This window comes from Chenopodium quinoa, unplaced genomic scaffold (genome assembly GCF_001683475.1).
Source record: "Chenopodium quinoa cultivar QQ74 unplaced genomic scaffold, ASM168347v1, whole genome shotgun sequence".
Classification (NCBI taxonomy): Eukaryota; Viridiplantae; Streptophyta; class Magnoliopsida; order Caryophyllales; family Amaranthaceae; genus Chenopodium; species Chenopodium quinoa.
In genome coordinates this window covers 2237794-2257986 of record NW_018745533.1, presented here as the reverse complement: position 1 = coordinate 2257986, position 20193 = coordinate 2237794, and the positions used below count along the sequence as shown (strand labels likewise).

Here is a 20193-nt window from a genome sequence, read left to right as displayed (position 1 = left end):
AATTCATGCTCCTCATTTTTCGTACTCACTAGAATGAAATTTAGTTTCTCGATGATTTAAAAAATTGAAGCAAAATATATTTCATTCTAACGATTAGGCGGATTTATCATGATTTAAATTACATAGATCTTCTTGGAATTTCATTACCTTAATCAAGCCTTGTAATTTTTTAAGGGAAAGATAACATACGGGTATTGAGTTAAAATCCGCCTAAGTAGTAATACTTTTGGGGAAACGAACCGATACACCTCAATTTGCTCACTTCCCCCGATTTCCCTGATATGGTATTACTTTTAATGATATGATTACATTACTAATCAAATCTAATTTTAACTTGATTTTAAATCTTATGATTTTATTACATATCATTTCAAATATATATAATTTTCTCTTTTTTATGAAAATATTGTTAATTTCTTTATTGAGTAATTATTGTGGGAGTAGGCTTGAAAATTTGTCCTATATTTATGCTTACATATGTTACTACAAATCTACAATAATGGAAGGAATTTTCAAAGAAAAAGATTAATTAATGGACTATATGTATTGTCAAGATTATATAAAAATGCGGACGAAAGTCGATAATATGATGAATTGTATAGCCTTCAATTGAAATTCGAATTGATATTTTGAATTAAATTATCGTAAGTACAGTGTTGTTTACTTTGACGAGTCAATTAATTTTATTTTATTTTTCCCTTAAAAATAGGCCCGAGCGTATTGATGGGAGTTGTTATTCTATTTATACAGTACAATCACATATAATATAAAATGCAAATAAATTTCTTAAATATCAAGGGAAAAATAATGTAGACAGAAGACATGTAATGCTAGGAAGATTAAAAGGTCCATGGAAATCAATGAAGTTTTAGACAGAATAATTAGGTGACAGTCAAGTATGCATGATTTAGAAATTAAAGTGGAGGCACACCAACATTGCCCTAGTAAAGAATTTCTTACAACTACATCCTATCGTGTTATTTCATTTTCATTCTAAAGTAATATATTCGGCATGTATTGAAAGTAACGGTTTATCTAACATGATCCCCGGGAACATATTGTGTAACAAAAAAATATTTAATTTTCAACGGCTTTACTACCAAATTAAATAAAAAATCAATACAAAAGAAGTATATTCCCTCTATCGCGCAAAAGATATTATAAAATGGAATTTGGACAATAATTATCCTACAAAAAGGCTAAAAAGAATGGATAGAATTTGTGCTTTAAAAGTTTGCAATTTGAGCAAGAAATTTCCTTAGTCCAGGCAGCCAGCCATGATGGGATGCTCTTATGCGAAGCAATGCAACTAATGCAAGTTATATATGTTCGTTAAATCCTTAGCATAACATTGGTTGGATATATATTCCCTTTGTTTTTCCTCTAATGCAATGCATTTGATGGCATTATTATTACTATAAACTATTTGATACCAAAACTTTAGAATATTTTGAACTTTTAAGCAATTCATGTTTTAGAATATTTTGAACTTTTAAGTAACTTGTGTTTTAGAATATTTAATTTTGAACTATATGGGATTGCTTCCATTATATGTGTATCTAAATAGTGAATAAAAAAGAGCATATTTGACAAGTACAAGGTCGGAGACGACACATGTATCTTCGAGATTGGGCTTTTTCGATGTATCTTCGAGATTGAACTTTTTCATTAATTTATGAGATTATTATTTTTTTTCCATAGTTTTTTCTAATTCTGAACTAATTCAAGGGTATTTTGAGAAATTTTACTCGCCATTAAGGAATATTTTACTAAAACTAATGAACGAGATCGATGTTTGCAAACACATGACCCAGGCATGAAATTGTTCGATCAAAACTTGTTTAGTAAATATTGTTCAAAACTCGATCTGATTATATGATTGACAACCCAATATGAACCTGAAATCACTTTATAGCTTGGCTAATTTTAACCAAAACTATATATAATTCGCGTCAATTACAACATGATCCAACTTAATTGATATAAATCTAAATCCATTATAACCCAAATACACATGTTTCCAACCTAAATCATTTAAGTTGAAACCAAATATGTCTCACATAATTAAATTTTGAGATTTACGTCCCAAACTGATTCGAAACCGTAAAACTAACCAAACCAAATCGATATTCTAATTATAGTAGATCAACTGGCCACCAAGTGAACCCGCTTCAACCCAACTCATTTACAACCTAACTTGAAAACAATCCTTTGAATGGGCACAATTAGTTTGACCCTTAATGAAAGGAAATTCTTGTGTATATATTAGTAGAAATTATATATGGAGTATAAATAAAGATAATGTTATAAAAAAATTATATAAATGCTAAATAATTTAACAACATTATACCATATAGCATTAGTGTGTGGTTTATATATAAGTAAAAAAAAAATATATATATATATATATATATGAAATAGTATAAACTATTACGAAATGGTTAGAGTACGTATACATATTGACACGATTATTATTATTATTAAGGATGGACTAATATATATAAATACGAGTACATGATTGTAATTTATGTTATCCCGAGAAAAAAACGAGTTTATGTTCAGATGTTGTCACACTTATAATCCAAAGAGATCGAGAGTATTAGCTATGTTAATACTACTAATCGTATTAAGTATGAACTAACCCATTTGTAACATCAGTGCCATTCCTTTCACGAATTCCAGGTGTTTTAAGTTGTTATAGTTTGAATAGGAGTGTCTAGCAAAATTGAAAACCTTCAACATATCTACCAATTAGTCGGTTTTTGAATGTGTAAGTCAAACATTCAAACCTAAAACATGCAATTTTGAAAACTATTGGACATGTTTGTTGTACGTCAACCCACACCACACTACTATTATCAGCAACATTTACACAATTACTTAAAGACTTTTGACGGCACTACCAACATACACTTGTTAGGCTTTTAATATAACGTAACAAAATAATACTACGTATAAAATGAAGTTTCATTAGCTAAATAAATAATTAGCTGAATTTCAAAATTCATTACACTTCATAAATACATATTAATCAGATATATCACTCTCATTAACACCAACAAGACACCAACTTATATTACTTGTCAGATTGATACCAACGTACTGCAAAAATAACTAAATTGACATAAATGACATTGAATAACCAATATATCTATACTCGTACTTAGTATTAAAAAAAATCATCATTCTCATTATGCCACATGTAAACTTTATTTTTCACCAATGTCATATGTTACCTCACCTTTTCATTAATTAATAATTAATCCCCTTTCTCATTAGTAATAATAATAATATCTTCTTACCGTAGTGTTCTTTGCTACCGGCCGGGTGTTCCTTTGTTCTCCGTTTCAACACCGTGTTCTGCTTGCTCAAGGGTTTTTGATGGGGATATTTATGGGGATCATGCAGTGTCTTGTGCTAGGATGGAGGGTATTAAACATCGGCACAACTTTGTTCGTGACAGCCTTGTTGATATTTGTTTTCGGCCTGGGATTTTTGCTCGAAAGGAGGTTAACGTTGGGTTGTCTGGAGGGAACGACGGGACTCTACGACCAGCAGATGTGCTGCTTTATTCCTGAGATAGAGGCCTTAATGTATGTGTTGACTTGACGGAGTCTTCACCTTTGACGCAATCGGGGTTGTCTGATTTCGTTCCTGGTCGTGTTGTGTCGGCGGCGGCTCAACGGAAGTGGGACAAGTATGGGATGCGTTGCAGGGCTATTGACTATGGTTTTCTTCATTTCTCCTTTTCTTCGTTAGGGGAATTAGAGAAGGATGCTATTGCGTTGCTGAAGAGGGTACAGGTTTTCGCTAAGACTCAGGATATTAGTGCTCGTGCAGCAGCTCACATTTTTAGCAGGATCGGGTTTGCTATAGCTAGAGGGGTGGGGGCTCAGATTGTATGTTGGCTTCCCACCAATTTCTTGTAAATTGATTGACTTTGTAGGTTTTCTGATAATAATAATAATAATAATAATAATAATAATAATAATAATAATAATAATAATAATAATAATAATAATAATAATAATAATAATAATAATAATAATAAGCACTAGCTTTAATTGAATGTATGAAAGCTATTTGATTCACTTTCTTCTAACTTAATATCTTATATACAATAACATTCAGTTGTCACCATTTCTTCTTCTATATAAAGTATTCATTTTCCAATTGAAACATATTATAAAATAAATATTTATATTGTACACCTATATACATTCCATGCATTGCACGGGCCAAAAGGCTAATTTTACTTAATTTTATACCCTTATAAAATTATAACATTTCTGTCCAACATTTATTTGCTTGTAAATAATTATTATTGTGTTAGAAAAAAAAATTATATAAATGACGGACGTGGAGTAAACTTAAGTGTTTAGTGCTGTTATGTCAATTTTATTCTTTTTTAGCAAGTTGGTGTCGATTCAACAAGTGATACAAGTTTATGTCAGTATTTGTAACATACTCCAAAATTGGTGTCCATGAGTGTAAGGGCCTGTTCCGATTGACTGAACTCAGCTGAACTGAACTGAGCTGAACTGAACTGAACTGAACTTATTAATTAGTGATTTTTAACTACGGATTAGTGATCTTTGATTATTTATTGATTATTTATTACTATACATATGCGTATATACAAATGTACATATTAAAATATTTACGAAAAATATACTATATAATTATAAAATTTATGGAAAATATATTAAAAACTTGAAACCTCTAAACATTTTAAACACATATACTATTTAATTTAAAAATAAAATAGTATTATGACAAAAGAACACAAAACACTTACATGTATCTAACCCATTTGAACAATGAAATGTATCAATATTATTATTATTATTAATAATAATAATTATTGATGATGATTATTATTATTATTATTTATTGGTTATTATTATTATTAGTATTATTATTATTATTATTATTGTTATTATTATTATTATTTATTGATGATTATTTTTATTATTTATTGATGATTATTATTATTATTTATTGATTATTATTATTAGTATTATTATTATTATTATTTATTGATTATTATTATTATTATTTATTACTTATTGATTATTATTATTATTATTATTATTATTATTATTATTGTTGTTGTTGTTGTTGTTGTTGTTGTTGTTGTTAATATTATTATTATTATTATTATTATTATTATTGTTGTTGTTGTTGTTGTTGTTGTTGTTGTTGTTGTTGTTGTTGTTGTTGTTGTTGTTGTTGTTGTAATAAGAGCTTAAAATAATGAAATTTGGCTTTATATTATTAGCAATATCATTAGACATAAATTAAGAACTGAACTGAACTGAACTAAATTTCAACGGAAGAGAACATGCCCTAATTTTGTGAAAAAAGTTGTACAACTTTTCAATAAATTATACATCCTAGTTCCTATGTAATCATACATACGTCTGTCAAACAATCAAGGATTTGATAAATTACAAATTTACAGGGAAAAAAAAACCCTTACATAAAATAAGTACTTCATCCGTTTCGTGATAATCGCAATTCACTAACTGTTGCACATAGTTTTAGGAATAATATAGTGTGGAGATCAAAAAGAGAATTTAATAATAGTTAGTATATAATATATATGAGTATATTTGATTGTTAATAGGAGAAAGAAATTTTAAAAAAATAGTGTTACAAATATTATAAAACGGATGTAAAAGAAAACTGATGTGGTTAATGGTTATTAATACCAAAAAAAATAAAAAATAAAAAATAAAAAAGGAAGTAAGAGATTTTTATTTTTGATGTTACTCTGTGCATGTGGCTTTCATTGGAGGGCAGCTCATAAAACTAAGGGCATTTTTATTTCATCATATATTATAACTCATCCGATTTTATTTTTAGAGGGGAATTTTTTTTTAATTTTAGACAATAATTAACTTATCTTCTTATTTGCAGGGTAGAAAGTTTTTTATACAATTTCAAATTTTCAAACACATTACCACAATTCATGTAATTCAAATAAATTAATATAAATTCATACAAAATTCTACTTTGTATAAGTTAAATAAATACTCAAATTATATAAATTCATATAATATAATTTCAAACAAAATCAAATACTTTCTTTATTTCTTTTTAGTTACATCACTTCTCTAAAATAGGGTTTTAATTAAATTAGTTACTCACTTTATATTTAGTTAATAAACTATCTCTATCACTCTCCTATCAGATGATCGAATCCTTTTTTTTTTTCCTATCTCTCTCTATCTCTCATCTATAAAAATTATCTCTGATTCCGCAATTTGCAAAATGATGCAACTGAAAACAAGGAGAAAGTAAATCGAATTGACCATATTGGTAAATAAAAAAGACCCCTAACGACAATTTGGTAAAAAAATTACTCCCGACAAATTGGTAAAAAAAAACTAACAATATGCGACAATTTGGTAAAAATAATAAACTCCTGCGACATTTAGACCAAAAACTCTATTTTTTTTTCCGACAAACTCTTTAAAAATCCTAATTTAATTTGTTTTTGTGTTTTTAAATTTATTTTTCTCTTTTAAAATTTTAAATTAATATGTCATCTCCTTTTTATTTTGCTAAATTCCAATACCAAATTTATTTCCAACCCCTTTTTAAAAACATTTCGTTAATAAAGGGTATGAAACTTAAGTGAAAATTGATACTTAACAATTTTTTTTTCTTGTAATTGTTATTTCCATAAAAAGGGTTGGTAAAAAAACAAGAAAAACGAACTAATTTAAGTATTCTCGAGTATTTTGTTGGAAAGTTTTGCATTTTTTGGATTAAATGTCGCCTGAGATAATTTTATTTACCGAATTGTCACTTAGGGTTAACTTTTTTTTACCAAATTGTCACTGATGGTTTTTTTATATACCAATTTGGTCAATTGGTCCCCACATCTCATAAATTTTTGAAATATCCCTTTTAAAAGTTAGTTAGAAAAACCCCACAACAACCGTCACAAACCAAAAATGTAACATCAAGAAAATGTTGGAGAAAGATTGTCATTACTCAAGTTATTTGACATGAGATGAGCTTTTATATGATTGATAATCGGAGTGCTAGCTTTCTTCTTCCGTCAAAGCAGTGGCCGGCTAGTAGGCCCTCTGTTAGGAGGCCACACTTTTTATGAAAGAGCCCCATTCACCCTTGTATGTTGCAACACATTGCCTAATAGGAGTACTAGTAATAAATCAATTATTTCCTCCGTCCAAATTTATCAGTTGTATATACTCCCTTCGTTTTTAAATACTTGCTCAATTTTTTCATGCGCGGAGATTTAGAATATATTGAAGAAAGTAATAAAAACATGAAAGTAGTGGAGTATGTGGAAGAATAAAAAATTGTAAAAAGCAAAAGTTGTAGAGAGAATTGGAGGAGAGAATATTTAATTAATATAATACAAGTACGTAGTCTGATTTATGGTGAGCCCATTAGGTGAGTGAAATTAATTAAATGTTGTAAAAGCTTTCCAAATAAAGAAATGGAGCTAGTATTTAAAAACGGCCGAAAACAAAAAGTGGAGTAAGTATTTAAAAACGGAGAGAGTACTTCCTTCGCTTTATTACTCTATAAGCATAATACTCCCTCCGTCCTAGAATAACAAAGACTTTAGATTTTTTTTTTTTTAGTATTTATATACTAGTATTAACTTTGACAATATATATTTTATTATTTTTATTACTAAGATAATAACAACATATTTTATACTTCGTATTTTTTTATTTTTTTTATAAATAAAATAAGTATGTTGTTAGATATTTATAAAAGTTTCAATAATTTTTTTTTTCTATAATTTTCATTGATATTTACTTATGTAAAAATAAGGCCAAATAGTGTATCGATATGTATGCAAAGTTTGAATGTGTCAGTTATTTTAGGACAGTGAGTGTAACTTTTTACACCTTACCGTCTTTGATTTTTGTTGCAGTACAATTTGGAATACTGTGTAGTGTGTACTGTAGTAATTGGTGGGGGGTGTCAACTCATGTCCTGCGTGAAAATACTCCATAGTAAGAAAGAATTGCATTCCTAATCAATATCCACAGTCCACGGCCACCTATCTTCTTTAGTACAGGATTAAAAAAAAACCAATAATTCATACAAGTCCAACAGTGGTATGAATCATTGAATCAAAGCCAAAGGTTCGAGAGTTGGACCTGTGAGCTGGTTTATGCTCGTACAAGTTGATAGAGAGGGAATAAAGATAACACAATTGTATAACATACTAATGTGAAATAAATAAAGGCGAGTTATTGAGTGTGCAACTGAACAAGTTGAATGAAATGAACAGACCGAACAAGTGACATGAAAGCCAAAGGTTCCGAAGCTGTACCTGCGAGCTGGTCTACGCTCTTTCAAATTGCTAGAGAGGGAATAACAGTGTTTCGGTAGTCATATCCCAATTTCACAACTGAATACAGATGTTCTGCCAGATTGAACTCCGTGAACTTCAGAATACGTGTGTGTATATCAGTATATGTGATGCTGAACACAAGGACGATAACTAACAGTATCTGCGTTCAAAATCCCTCAGTATATTTCCCTATTTCCACAATAAACACACATCCACGGACTTTACAAGGAATTAATTGATAAAATCTTAATATACACCTTTCTGTTGGTATACATAACAGAAATTATTTAGCACAATGATCCTGTTAAACTTCCATAAACAACATATATGTGATAAGATAATAAAAATGAATCACTTGGTGGCCCCTCAGTCAGAACTGGTGAGAAGTGAGATTAGGGACTCATACTTGGGAAACTTTGCAACAAGCAAACTTCGCTTTGCCGACTCTGAGTCTTCATACTGGAAAGCAGGTGCACAAGTGACCCCCAATAGAGTGTAGTACTTGTCGGCATCTCTGGGTGTGACTTCAATATGTGAACCATCTGCAGATATGGTAATATCTTTGGTTGGAAATGAACCAAACCACATGAGAGGTGGCACTGTGTGCTGTGGTTTCTCATCCTCAAGAAGGTTAGGCCCAACACGAGTAAACTTGACCTGTCCATTAGTTTCATCCAATTCCATCACCTGAAAACAGCGAATTCTCAATTAGATCACAAAAGATGCAAAGAAACAGTTCAGGAAAATGCGCTCTTGTAAAAATTTATCTGAGCAAGTGAAACTGAGATTAACATGGAGATGGATACAAACATATCACCAGAAGCAAGTTATAGCCCCTTTTAATATAACTAATCGAGGCTTGCAAAATACTGACTGAAATTTAAATTATTCATGTATTTTATCCCAGCTGCTGCCTAAAAACGGTGGTTAAGGAAAGGGGAACAAACCAACTAAGGATATCACTGAGATGCCTAACAAAAATAAACCAGGTACCTTTTATAGGTAGTTATATGGGCGTTTCATAAGTCCAGGAAATATTGAATCAACTGACATAAAAGTAGAAATTTATTCTATTACCCTTTATTTAGCAACAAAGCTTTCCATGCAGATTGGCTGCGCATTAAAAAATCTAACAAAAAGGTTGTTGGTAGCCTGAGGACAAAGTACAGACTACAGAAGTACAGATAGATAGTCTGGTGTTTCTATTAATAGTAAGAAAACTAAAAAAACATCAGCTTAACTTATAATCTTTATTTCAAGTAATTTCTGGTAGAGTTTTAAATGGCTAGAAATATAATCCAAGTTGTTGTCATACTTCAACGTAATAACGTGTCAAAAACTCAATATACTGAAAAGCCACATTCGAAAGTACAATACCTAATAATTTGGTAAGACTAACCAACCATCTTCTATATTCATGCAAATGTCAGGCTATGTAACTGTAATTAGCTAATGCCTCTCTAATCTACAATATAAAACAATGAAGAAACTAGGAAGCAGACATAACCAGAACGTGAGAAGCTATACAGATTATACTAGGGAAAGGTCATGAAAAGATGCATCCAAAGCAGGTTATTCACAAGTCAGCAACAAAGATATAAACTGCTTCTCAAGGGACAATCAGTGTCACAAAACAGCGAATTCTGACAATTGTGCAGTACAAATGTACAGAAAATCTTAACAATGGCTATAAACATGTTCAGTAGAGCGCCTGGAAATTCACAGAAATAAGACAAAACTACTTAATCACATAAATCTATCTAAGACAATTTCACAGGTGAGAAAGAGTCGCAAACTCACACCCATCCTCACCATAAGTTTTGACGAAGGTGGTAGGCTAGCAAACTTTATAGGTTACTCCTGCATGCAATCACAAGCAAATTGGTTTTCTTGTTACATGTTTTAGCAACAAATAAAACTTCATCAAATTGATACTTCTTTGATTCTCACAATCCTTGCCTTTTGTAAAGTACCCCTTGGTGAGGGTTTTTTTTTTTTTTTTTTTTTTTTTTTTTTCAGTAGTCCTCATTGTGAACATTACAGTTTACAGTTTTCTGAACTCTGTCACTAATTATTGGATACAGTAGTGGCTTGCTCATTCTACAAATGCTCATCTTTTAAGAGCCTCTTTCCTCAAATGTTTTTGTCTTTGAAAAATTGAACTATCCCAACTTATGATATATCTATAGGAAATTAGATAAAGTCTTCCACCCATGAGGAGGCAAAATATTATTGTTTGACTTCGAAACAAGGAGATGTAGCACATTAGTGATTGTATGTCGGATTGTCGGTAGAAATTAATGTAAATGTCTCACCTAAATTCCCTCCTTAATTTAAGCCTACCCAAAAAAAAAAAAAAAAAAAAAAAGATTCAGTGTGCTACAAGATTAGGTACTGCATCTGCCAATACTAATTACTTGTATATAGTTCTGATACCAATGTGCAAAAATTGGGTGCATAACTCGATCTTGGAAGCATACAAATAAATTATCCAGGTTCTTGAAGGAATTGGAATAAAAAAACTTCCTACTTCTCGTTAATCTGGTTCGCTTACCAAGGTTTTGATTTCTAAAACTACCCTCTAGTGTTCCACAACTCAAGAACCACTTCTCACTCTTTCTATGTGGATTTGTAATTGCTAGGGAAGGTCTCTACATTCCATTTATATTGTTTAGCCCACTGACCCCTTATCATAGGAATGGGGTGGAAAGGATTGGTTTTCATACCCTAAGTTTATCTTTATCCCTTCATCAATGTGCTCTTGACTACCACTACAGCATGTTTCCATTCTCATAACTTGGTAGGCCTGTTAAGATTGTTATGGTTCCAAACAATATTATGACCCTGAGAGACACCCCTGACATACATTTCCCAAATCTGGTCTACAAACATGGATAACAGCTTTCAGTTTTAGAGAATTTTCGACTATTTCAAACCCAAAAAAGATAAAGGATGAGGGGCTTCTAATGGACCTCAAGAGACCCAAAGAGGTCATTTAGGTGGTTGGAACCATCTATTTTGCCTCTTAAATATCATTTCATCTAATTATACACACGCTTTAATCATTAACTTAAGGCAACCACAGGCATTTATGTGATCGACTAGTGGGCATATATGGTTTCAAAAAAACCTAATGCATCCCATCATCACTAGAGTTTTCAACACCATGCCTCATAATCTTAAAAAAAAAAGGTTCAGCTTTGTGTATTAACCTTTAAATATAGCTTCTAATAATCTTAAAAAAAAAAAAAAAAAAAAAAGATTCAGCTTTGTGTATATTTAAAGGTATATTTAAAAACCTTTAAATATAACTTTAAATATAACTATGTATTAACACAAGGTTAGACATCAAGGTTTTTCCTGAAGTTCCCAAAGGACCCCAAGAGGCCTATTTGGTGCTGGGAACCATCTAATTCATGCCTTGGCCATAACTTTGCACCGCTCATAATCACGTCATGCTATGCTTTGCCTTGCCTCTTCAAAATGCCCCTAAGGCGAGGCAAGATGCTACCCTCTATTTCCATAATAAGCATTTAAAAAAGAGGTGTCCTCGTGCTCATGCCTCGTACCCATATCTCATTCCTAGGTCTTGTGGTGGCATGCCTTGGCTGGAAGCGCCCATGACTTAGAACAACTGGGCATGAGCAACAAAATAAAACCAACACAAATACAAATCTCAAATTGACTTTCAAAAACTTCTACCACTCACTCATGATAACATTTCAAACTGAGAACCCCACTCAATCACTCCCAAAAAAGATGATCATAAAGATTAACTATTCTTGCGACCGGCAATAATACCTGCATGTTTTGTGAGCTCCAAACTAAAAACCCAAACAAGAGCTAAGATGAAGACATCACCATTTAACAAAAAATACTTGTATTACCCCAAATTAATTTTACCTTGAACATGAATATATCGTCATCATCACATGTGTCCAGGATCATGTGTCTATATAAAAAGGTAGTTCAACCTATAGACAGGTACAACTAACATATAGTCTTCCTATCACCAAGATGTCATTCAGTTAAAAGCCAAGTACTTGTACTCCAATTAGACTGAATCATCCAGGGTCATAGCTAGCAACTAACATCAACTCTGTGTCTCCGTTCCTCATTACATTGTCAAAAGTCCATAAGGTTTGATTAACATTCTCAATCTATAGGACTCATATGATGACAAAGTAGGGATCCATTTACTCATGTCCTCATTGGTCGTAGTACACGTGCTATGGTAGAGAAGAAACTCTTTCAGCAAAGAGCCTACATCAATCTCAAAAATACACCACACAAGTTACATTCAGTCACACCCACGTGCCTAACCTAAGTATTTATATGCTTACTCATTAGAGTCCCATGATCTACAAAAGAAAGAAGCATGTAGCATTAGAAAGATTCCAGCATTCAGATCAAACCTTACCGTAATTGGCTCACCCATGTAATGGTGAAAGGTTTCAGCACAAGGAATACGATGAATTTTCGCCACGCTCCCAGAAGGCAGCATGAAGTAAATGGCAGTGCTAACGGCTCGATCCACCTTGTCTGAACATCAACAAAACTCCTAGAAAATCATAAACCAAGATTTTGGCACTATAATTTCACTTATCACTAAACACAACAATCACAATTCACACATCACACTACAAGAACTAGCTGCCAAATTTCATAATTTTACCTATATATCATTAGTGTTAATGCAATTGAAATTAATTGACAATTAAAACATTCCAAACACTACTCCTTCCACCCCACTTTAATAGACCACAAGACTATTGAACCAACTAACACAATTCCACAGCTACTTAAGTATTGGGGTTTGGGAGATGAAATGAAAACCTTAAAATTGGATAATTTAGCAAATTAAATGCATATCAAACATCAACAACTGTTTAACCAAAAAGGGGTGAAATTATAATATAAAGTGTTAAGGAAAAAGATAGAAATTATGAGGGTTAGAACTTACATTGAGGAGGAAGGAGAGATTTAGAGAGAGAAACAGAGTTATCTCTGAATGTCTCAAAGTAAAACCCACCATCTGAGTGAGGTGTTAAATTCAATTTCTCCACAATTTCTGATGCCCTCAACATCTTCTTCAAACAAACGATTTGCAAGAAAGGGTTTATGTGAAGAAGATTGTAGAGACTAGAGAGTGATAATTTGATGATACAACTAGTAGATAAGATATCCTTATATTATGATGATGAAGTTACTTCGTTTGAAAATTAAAGCCGTCCGTCGTCTTTTAAGTGTTTTTTTCAACTTATTTTGACAGGTTGAAACTATCGGTAATTATTATGTTTTAGAATAAAAGGTGTGATTGAATTTATTGAAATTTAATTATAGAGCGGATTTTATTTTGAAAAAACACACGGTTAATAGTTACTCCTTAGTAATGAAGTTCCGAGTATCTTGCCATTAGGAAAATTTCAGATTTAGTACTTGAGGTCTAAAATGTACTATAGTTGTTTTATTTTGGGTACCTCACTCTAAACAATCCGATATTACCCAATACAATGTACTCTGTATAAAAAAAATAGTCAGGAAGTATTTATAAACTGTAGATAAAATTGCTCTTTAAACAAAATATTAATGCCGTAAAAATCACTCATAAAGTCATAAATCATAATGCATAAAATGGGAAAAAAAAAATATTTGGTTTTTTATTAGGATTAACAATTCTCACCGGACATGACTCAATCATGAACAAGAAGTTATTTCCAAGAAAAAATCAAAGAATAAGGTATAGTATTACTGTATTACATTTACATGGTACTAAACAACTAAGCATAGCACAAGTTTGATTCAATTGAAAACACTGTACAAATAATTGTGTGTCTAACTACTTACAACTTTCAACCCACTATGTACGGTCAAACTCGGAAGTTTTCTATGGTCATTAAGAAATTCCTATAGCCTGTGCATTCGATCATGGAATGGTGAAACGGGTAGCTACCTTACAGCACTCATCTTTTGTAAAGCGCAGCAACCCAAGGCGCAAGTTCCATGTTATCTGGTGTTCTTGGATTGACAGAATAGTAATCTGACCAGTAAAAATGCTGTCTCTCAGTGAATCTTCCATCAGAATACAAATTCAATGGTAACCAACCAAGACCCCCATTCATATTTCTTTTCTGCTCTCTAGGATAAGCCAATGGTGCCTGCACATACCTGCATAACAGGAAAATTCAAGGACAAACTGAGTACGGGAGAGACACTAACAAGCTGACAGCGGAAAGATAGCTAAACTTTTGAATCATGATGATGCAAGTCAGGCAACATGGGAATTACTCGAAAGCCAAGGACCAAAGTTAAGATGAGGGACATACCTGATCCCATCAAGAGTAGCATCCCAGCCAAAATGGGTGTGGCCAAACACATGACATGCAGCTTTGCTCCCCTCAGCACCGTGTATAGATCTGATTCGAGCCTCAAGAAAGTTGGAACCGATGATTTTAGGAAGGTTTGGATAGTAAAGCATTCTTTTCTCTGGACATAGGTCTAGCCTGTGAGAATTTAGAGCATAAGACAAATTGCCAGCATAAAATGGCACTCCATATCATAAACATTCTTATCCTTCCAAGAGAAAAATCAAGTAAAATCCTTGGAGGATGTAGATAGAAATATGTAACAGATATGCCTGGAATCGTACAAATACTTAATAGTGATAGAAAGAATGCCGGATATAAATGAGTAACTCTTATCTTAAAACTAACCTAGGAACATAGTGGGAAAATGTAATTACTTTTTCACATTTTCTCTGGATCTCTTTTATTGCATGGGCATGTTTCTCATTCATTGCATCAAAATGGCAAGCAAGAGAATCATCCCTATCACAGAGCTCAGCAGGCCATCTGCACGCATGAAAATCTTTACATACCTAAAAAAGATGTCCGCAGAACTAGCATGATTAGACTTTTCACACAAGCCTAAATCAGGAAATTTAATTTGTGAAAGAAATTTACATCATCAACCATGAGGAGAAGGAGAAAGAAAAATACCGATGCCTATAAAACTATTTATCAATGCACAAACACAACCAAAGGGAAATATTTGTTGAAACCACAAATATAAAGGTTAATCTCTTTCTAATAGATCCAGCTAAATGAGGTTCTTCCAATATGGAGTAAATAAAAGTGATTTTCCAATAAAATAGGAGCAAATGATCACTGAGGATAACTACTTGCTTGTTGGTCTCACTAGGATGGTTTATCATCATACAGGAATGCACAAGATTATCTATCCTAGCTAGCCTAATAAATAGAGCACTAAATTGGTATCAGAATCCAACAGTAACATACATTGTACATTACCAAAGCTATTAATAATCAGAGCAAAAATATTCAGCAATGTTCACAAGGTTAAGAATGATTTACCATCTTCAAGGAACTCTCACCCCAGTTATATCCTGCTCTGTATCGAAACTCTAAAATGCATAAAGCTCTAATCAGAAAGCAGTAAAAAATTATTAAGTAATTCAATTCAACCATAACAACATGGAAAAAATTGATCCAAGAAACACAAACCAGAAAGTGAACCAAAAGAGATAGCTTCAACTAACCTCATGATGCCATGAGAAGAGGGGTATGATTCCCAAGTCACCTACGATCAAAGGCCTTGATTCCACTCCAAGTTCACCACATGCGCGAAGCAGCGCATTGAGCTTGTCAAGTGAATCAACCTGGACGAATATTACTAGCATAAGCAATTATAGTTTCTAAAATACTTAATATTGCCCAAAGCAATAAGCTAGACATGCAGGGTCATAAGAAGTCCGGAACTATATAAACCCAAGATACCCTAAAGCAGCTAATAAAACAATTTTTACTATGCTTTATCAGGTACAATGCAAATAATATTGAAGAAGTACAGAAATTTCAAGCCATGCAAGTAGGGTCTTTATGGCTCATAAGGTACAAGGGTTAAACATAGCAGTGGGTGCTTCTGAAAAAAAAAAAAAAAAAAAAAAGTTATCGTGACACAACTGAAGAATAGTGAATTTTTATGTTTGTGGAAGATCAAATTCAAAGAAAATCATAAGATTTTTAATGAGTTAATCAGGGTTGTTTGGGCAAAACAACTGTAGGACAGCATTGGCTGTGCTCCCAATCTGAAGTATCATTAGTTTGATGGGTAAAGAGTGCAATAACTTCTTTCTCATGCCAGAAAGTTTACACTCAGATACTTTAATACAGCATAATCTAATTATCTAAGAGACACAAGGTGCACCGCACTTCAATCTCCTATACTTACTAATTCTCCTCTTTCTTAATTCAGCATCATTGGCACCAACACCAAAGGTCAGCTATATAAATCTCCTGGTCATTCCACCCATACAATTCCCTTTTCAAATTTATAATAACCTAGATTATAGGTTCATTGTGCCTTAGAAAAAAAAATTCATAAATAATTGGTTGTTCAACACAACATTACAAGCATTCAAACAGATCACAGACGCTTTGTGAAATTCCCCGCAGTTCATCGAGAACCTGCTCATAATAACCTTTACATATCATTCCAACTCACATATGTTTATCAGCATGTTTCAAGTGAAATCACCGCCTTCACCGCTTCACATGGTGCATGTATTGTTCAACACATAATAAATTTTACAAAATAAACAAAGGCTAATAACTAAACCAAGCCTATCATTTTCAAAAAATGCATGCATTCCTTCTTGATTTTAATATTCTCCCAACAGTACCTAGTACCTACCAGGACTACTATTCTTTTAGCATTTCCCCAATGGTATCATTATCGCATACATTCTTTCTTTCAGCATTTCCTTAATAAAACCTTTTCAATTCAATGTACATTATGCACCAATTTGCTATTTGATAAGATTGGAGACCAATGAACATCAGCATTACCCAAATGCCTCTAAAGGGGACTTTACCCCCGGGTTAGAAATTGTTTTTTCTTTTTTTTGGTTGCAATACAAACAAATCTACTTTCTATAGACCCTTGAGGCTAAATGCAACGACTGAGTTCTATCTGACAATTAAAAAAGTGAGAGTATGCATTTTGATGAGTCATGTTCATTAAGTTCATTTCAAAATCCAAAACTATAGTGACCTTTTACTTAGTCAGAAATGGTCAACTCATAGGTAAGAGACTATCTCCCTCTAAACAAAGTCTCCAAATTCCAAACATGGGAATTTCTTCATAACTTGACTCTATTCACAATTATCATAGATGTTTATAGGTTTTGTGGCTGCTTAAACAATATCAATATGCAAATGCAAGTAAACATGATCAAGAGTAAAGCATATAGTAGTATTTCCCAATATTAAAAACTAGGGTATTAAGAGTTTAGATTTTGGGTCTGGGAGAGCACTAAGCCAAAAAAAAAAAAAAAAAAAAAAAAAAAAAACAACTAGTAGTATTCCCTGAAGGATAAAAGAAAGAAACATAAACAAGTCAGGAGTCTTTTTTTAAGTCTCCAATGGTATTTATACGGAAAAAACAGGAAAGAAAAATGAAAGAAACAAGAAAAGTAAACTAGAATTCTGATTCTTACAAAGTCTTTTTTATCTTTGCGACACCAAAGATCATGATTTCCAGGCACATAGAAAACATGCTTGAATTTATTTGTCAATATAGACATAGTCAAGGTGAACCTATCGTACGTCTCAGCCACATCACCCGCAACAAGAAGAATATCATCCTGGTGGCTTGATGAAGAAATGCACTTTACCCACGCCATGTTCTCTGCATAATCAGTATGCAAGTCTGAGACCACAAAGACCCGAATATCCTTCATTTCTCTATGCATTGAAGCATATATCCTAGAATTTCTAGTACCGACCCTATTAATTTTGCACCTGGAATTTTTCCATGTAAGCTCTCTTGATGAATTGCTTGCAAACTGACTAGAATGCAACACGCCTTTCAAAGATAACGAAGATCCTCCTATCATTTGGCAACTCCAAACTGTCGACATATCCAACTTCTAAGCTATTAGGAGAAGAAAAACAACACAAGTATAAATATCTTAAATCTTATACATTATGTTTATTCAACACAAACAAAAGGATTCTCAACTGTAAGTGGTGGCGAATCTAACATTTTATATAAGTGGGTTCAAATTAAGTCAAAATTAAATACAAATTACAAGAAACTAAGTATATATTAAATAACACATTATTGACCCATATAATTATAAGTATTAATAGACTAATTATAATTTTATATTACCTCCGTTACTTTTTTGTTGACACGTATTCCTTTTTAGAAAGTTTTTTTTTAGTTGACATGTTTCCTTTTGGGGTAAATTTTTTACCTTGTATTTACAACCTACCCCACTTGCTTTTTCATTCTCTCTCACTCTCTCTCCTTTCCTTAATACATGTGCCTAAATAAAACGCGTCAACTAAATAGAAACGGAGGAAGTATCATTTTTCTCATATTATATAAATTCTATGTTAAATAATTATATCTTTTCTTACAAAATAAGAGGAGATGATTGACCCCATTACATCGAACATCGATCCGCCCCTAACTGAAAGTCTCTAATCAATGAAATTCGGAAACATCATATGATAAGCAATGGCAAGCCGCAAGTATAATGTTACTTGGCATTTTCATTATGCTACATATTGCATCCTAAGACCATTCAGGGAGTGAATGACTACAATTAGAATGACTTTTACTTATACCTAAGCATTGGAACAATGAAACTTGAGGGAGTTGAAAATTTTAGTGTTCTCTTTACCTGGCCTATACAGTACTTCGTATTATCTTATTGAACAATATCATTAGGTCTTATCAGACATTAATACCTTATTGGCCTTATCTTATCTAAACTTATTGGCCTAATACATGACCAAATCCCTAAAGAGTAGTTGGATACCAAAGTAATCTATCCTATACTTCCTATTTTAGGAAGTCCCAAGTCCCAACATAAGCCAGTCTTCATGTTTAACAAGCTATATTATGGATTCCATCATATTATTTTTATGACTAAATTGGTAGGCGGTAATAAATGGTGGTAACATCATATTATTTTTACCCGACTAATTTAGTAGGCGGTAATAAATGGTGGTAACGGAAATGAATCCGTATAGAAGTCTTATGCTAATGCCCATGGTAATGCAGCCTATGCAGGGCATCATTACTTCTAACCAAATGAAAAATGCAAGATTGCAAGATAACAAGAATTAAGCATCATAAAAGGGATCAAAACTGATAAACAAACAGGGCAGAAATTCAAATTGATTAAATGGGCATATATAAACAAGAATTAAGCATCAAAAAATTGAACAAAATTACACAAACAATAAAGAAATGAAAAACATTGTAAATACTATGAAGGTATAAAAGATTGACCATGAAATTACATTAGAAGAACCAAGAAAGAAAAAATGTAAGAGATGAGAAAATACCCAGAAAGTTAAAAGGGAATAAACGAATTGTGGCGGTGCAAACTTCAATGGCGTCGGCAAAGTGCTGATTTTTGGAATGCAGGTGATGATTGAACTTGAACCCCAAATGAAAGTTTTGAGCGTTGATAACCATAAGCTTTCCCAAGGTTATACTTAGTAAATGACTAATGAGAGGTAAGGAGTTGAGCACATTTTAGGTATGTGTAATTTCAATTTGGATGCCTAGTCTTTGACGGGTATGAGATGGAAATAAGGATAAGGATAGCGAAACTCCGAAATAATAGGGTGGATAAGGATAAATAATGATTATTTCTTGTTTGAAAGATAGAAATAAGATTGAAAAAGTGACTAAATTAAATAACTAAAAATATTTAATGTTCAAATGATTTGACTTTTGCATAATTTTAGATATAGTTTAGAAGTTTGGTTGTTAACTTGCCATATATAAAAAGATTGATGTGT

The 20193-nt window shown here is 32.2% G+C and overlaps 2 protein-coding genes across 8 annotated transcripts; both read right to left on the bottom strand.

The window, feature by feature from the left end:
- Positions 1 to 8445: 8445 nt before the first annotated feature.
- Positions 8446 to 13575, bottom strand: LOC110715843. The gene is made up of 3 exons (XM_021894460.1): positions 13314 to 13575; positions 12771 to 12892; positions 8446 to 9037 (listed from the first exon to the last, which is right to left on the bottom strand). The coding sequence occupies exons 1-3, from the start codon at positions 13435 to 13437 to the stop codon at positions 8717 to 8719; spliced, it is 567 nt and encodes a 188-aa protein (XP_021750152.1). The 5' UTR covers positions 13438 to 13575; the 3' UTR covers positions 8446 to 8716.
- Positions 13576 to 13805: 230 nt separating this feature from the next.
- LOC110715956 lies at positions 13806 to 19922 on the bottom strand. 7 transcript variants are annotated; one of them, XR_002510357.1, is made up of 7 exons: positions 19732 to 19922; positions 17868 to 18280; positions 15909 to 16028; positions 15724 to 15773; positions 15064 to 15227; positions 14677 to 14853; positions 13811 to 14518 (listed from the first exon to the last, which is right to left on the bottom strand). XR_002510357.1 is itself a non-coding variant. In XM_021894569.1 (7 exons), exons 4-7 carry the CDS (start codon positions 15835 to 15837, stop codon positions 14314 to 14316), a joined length of 660 nt encoding a protein of 219 aa, XP_021750261.1. In that variant the 5' UTR covers positions 15838 to 16028; positions 17868 to 18058; positions 18172 to 18304; positions 19732 to 19922; the 3' UTR covers positions 13814 to 14313. The 7 variants fall into 7 exon arrangements, 3 of the variants coding, with proteins under 3 accessions (XP_021750261.1, XP_021750263.1, XP_021750264.1); XR_002510358.1 differs by having other exon boundaries at positions 15064 to 15201; XM_021894569.1 differs by having other exon boundaries at positions 13814 to 14518; positions 15724 to 16028; positions 17868 to 18058; positions 18172 to 18304.
- Positions 19923 to 20193: the final 271 nt, after the last annotated feature.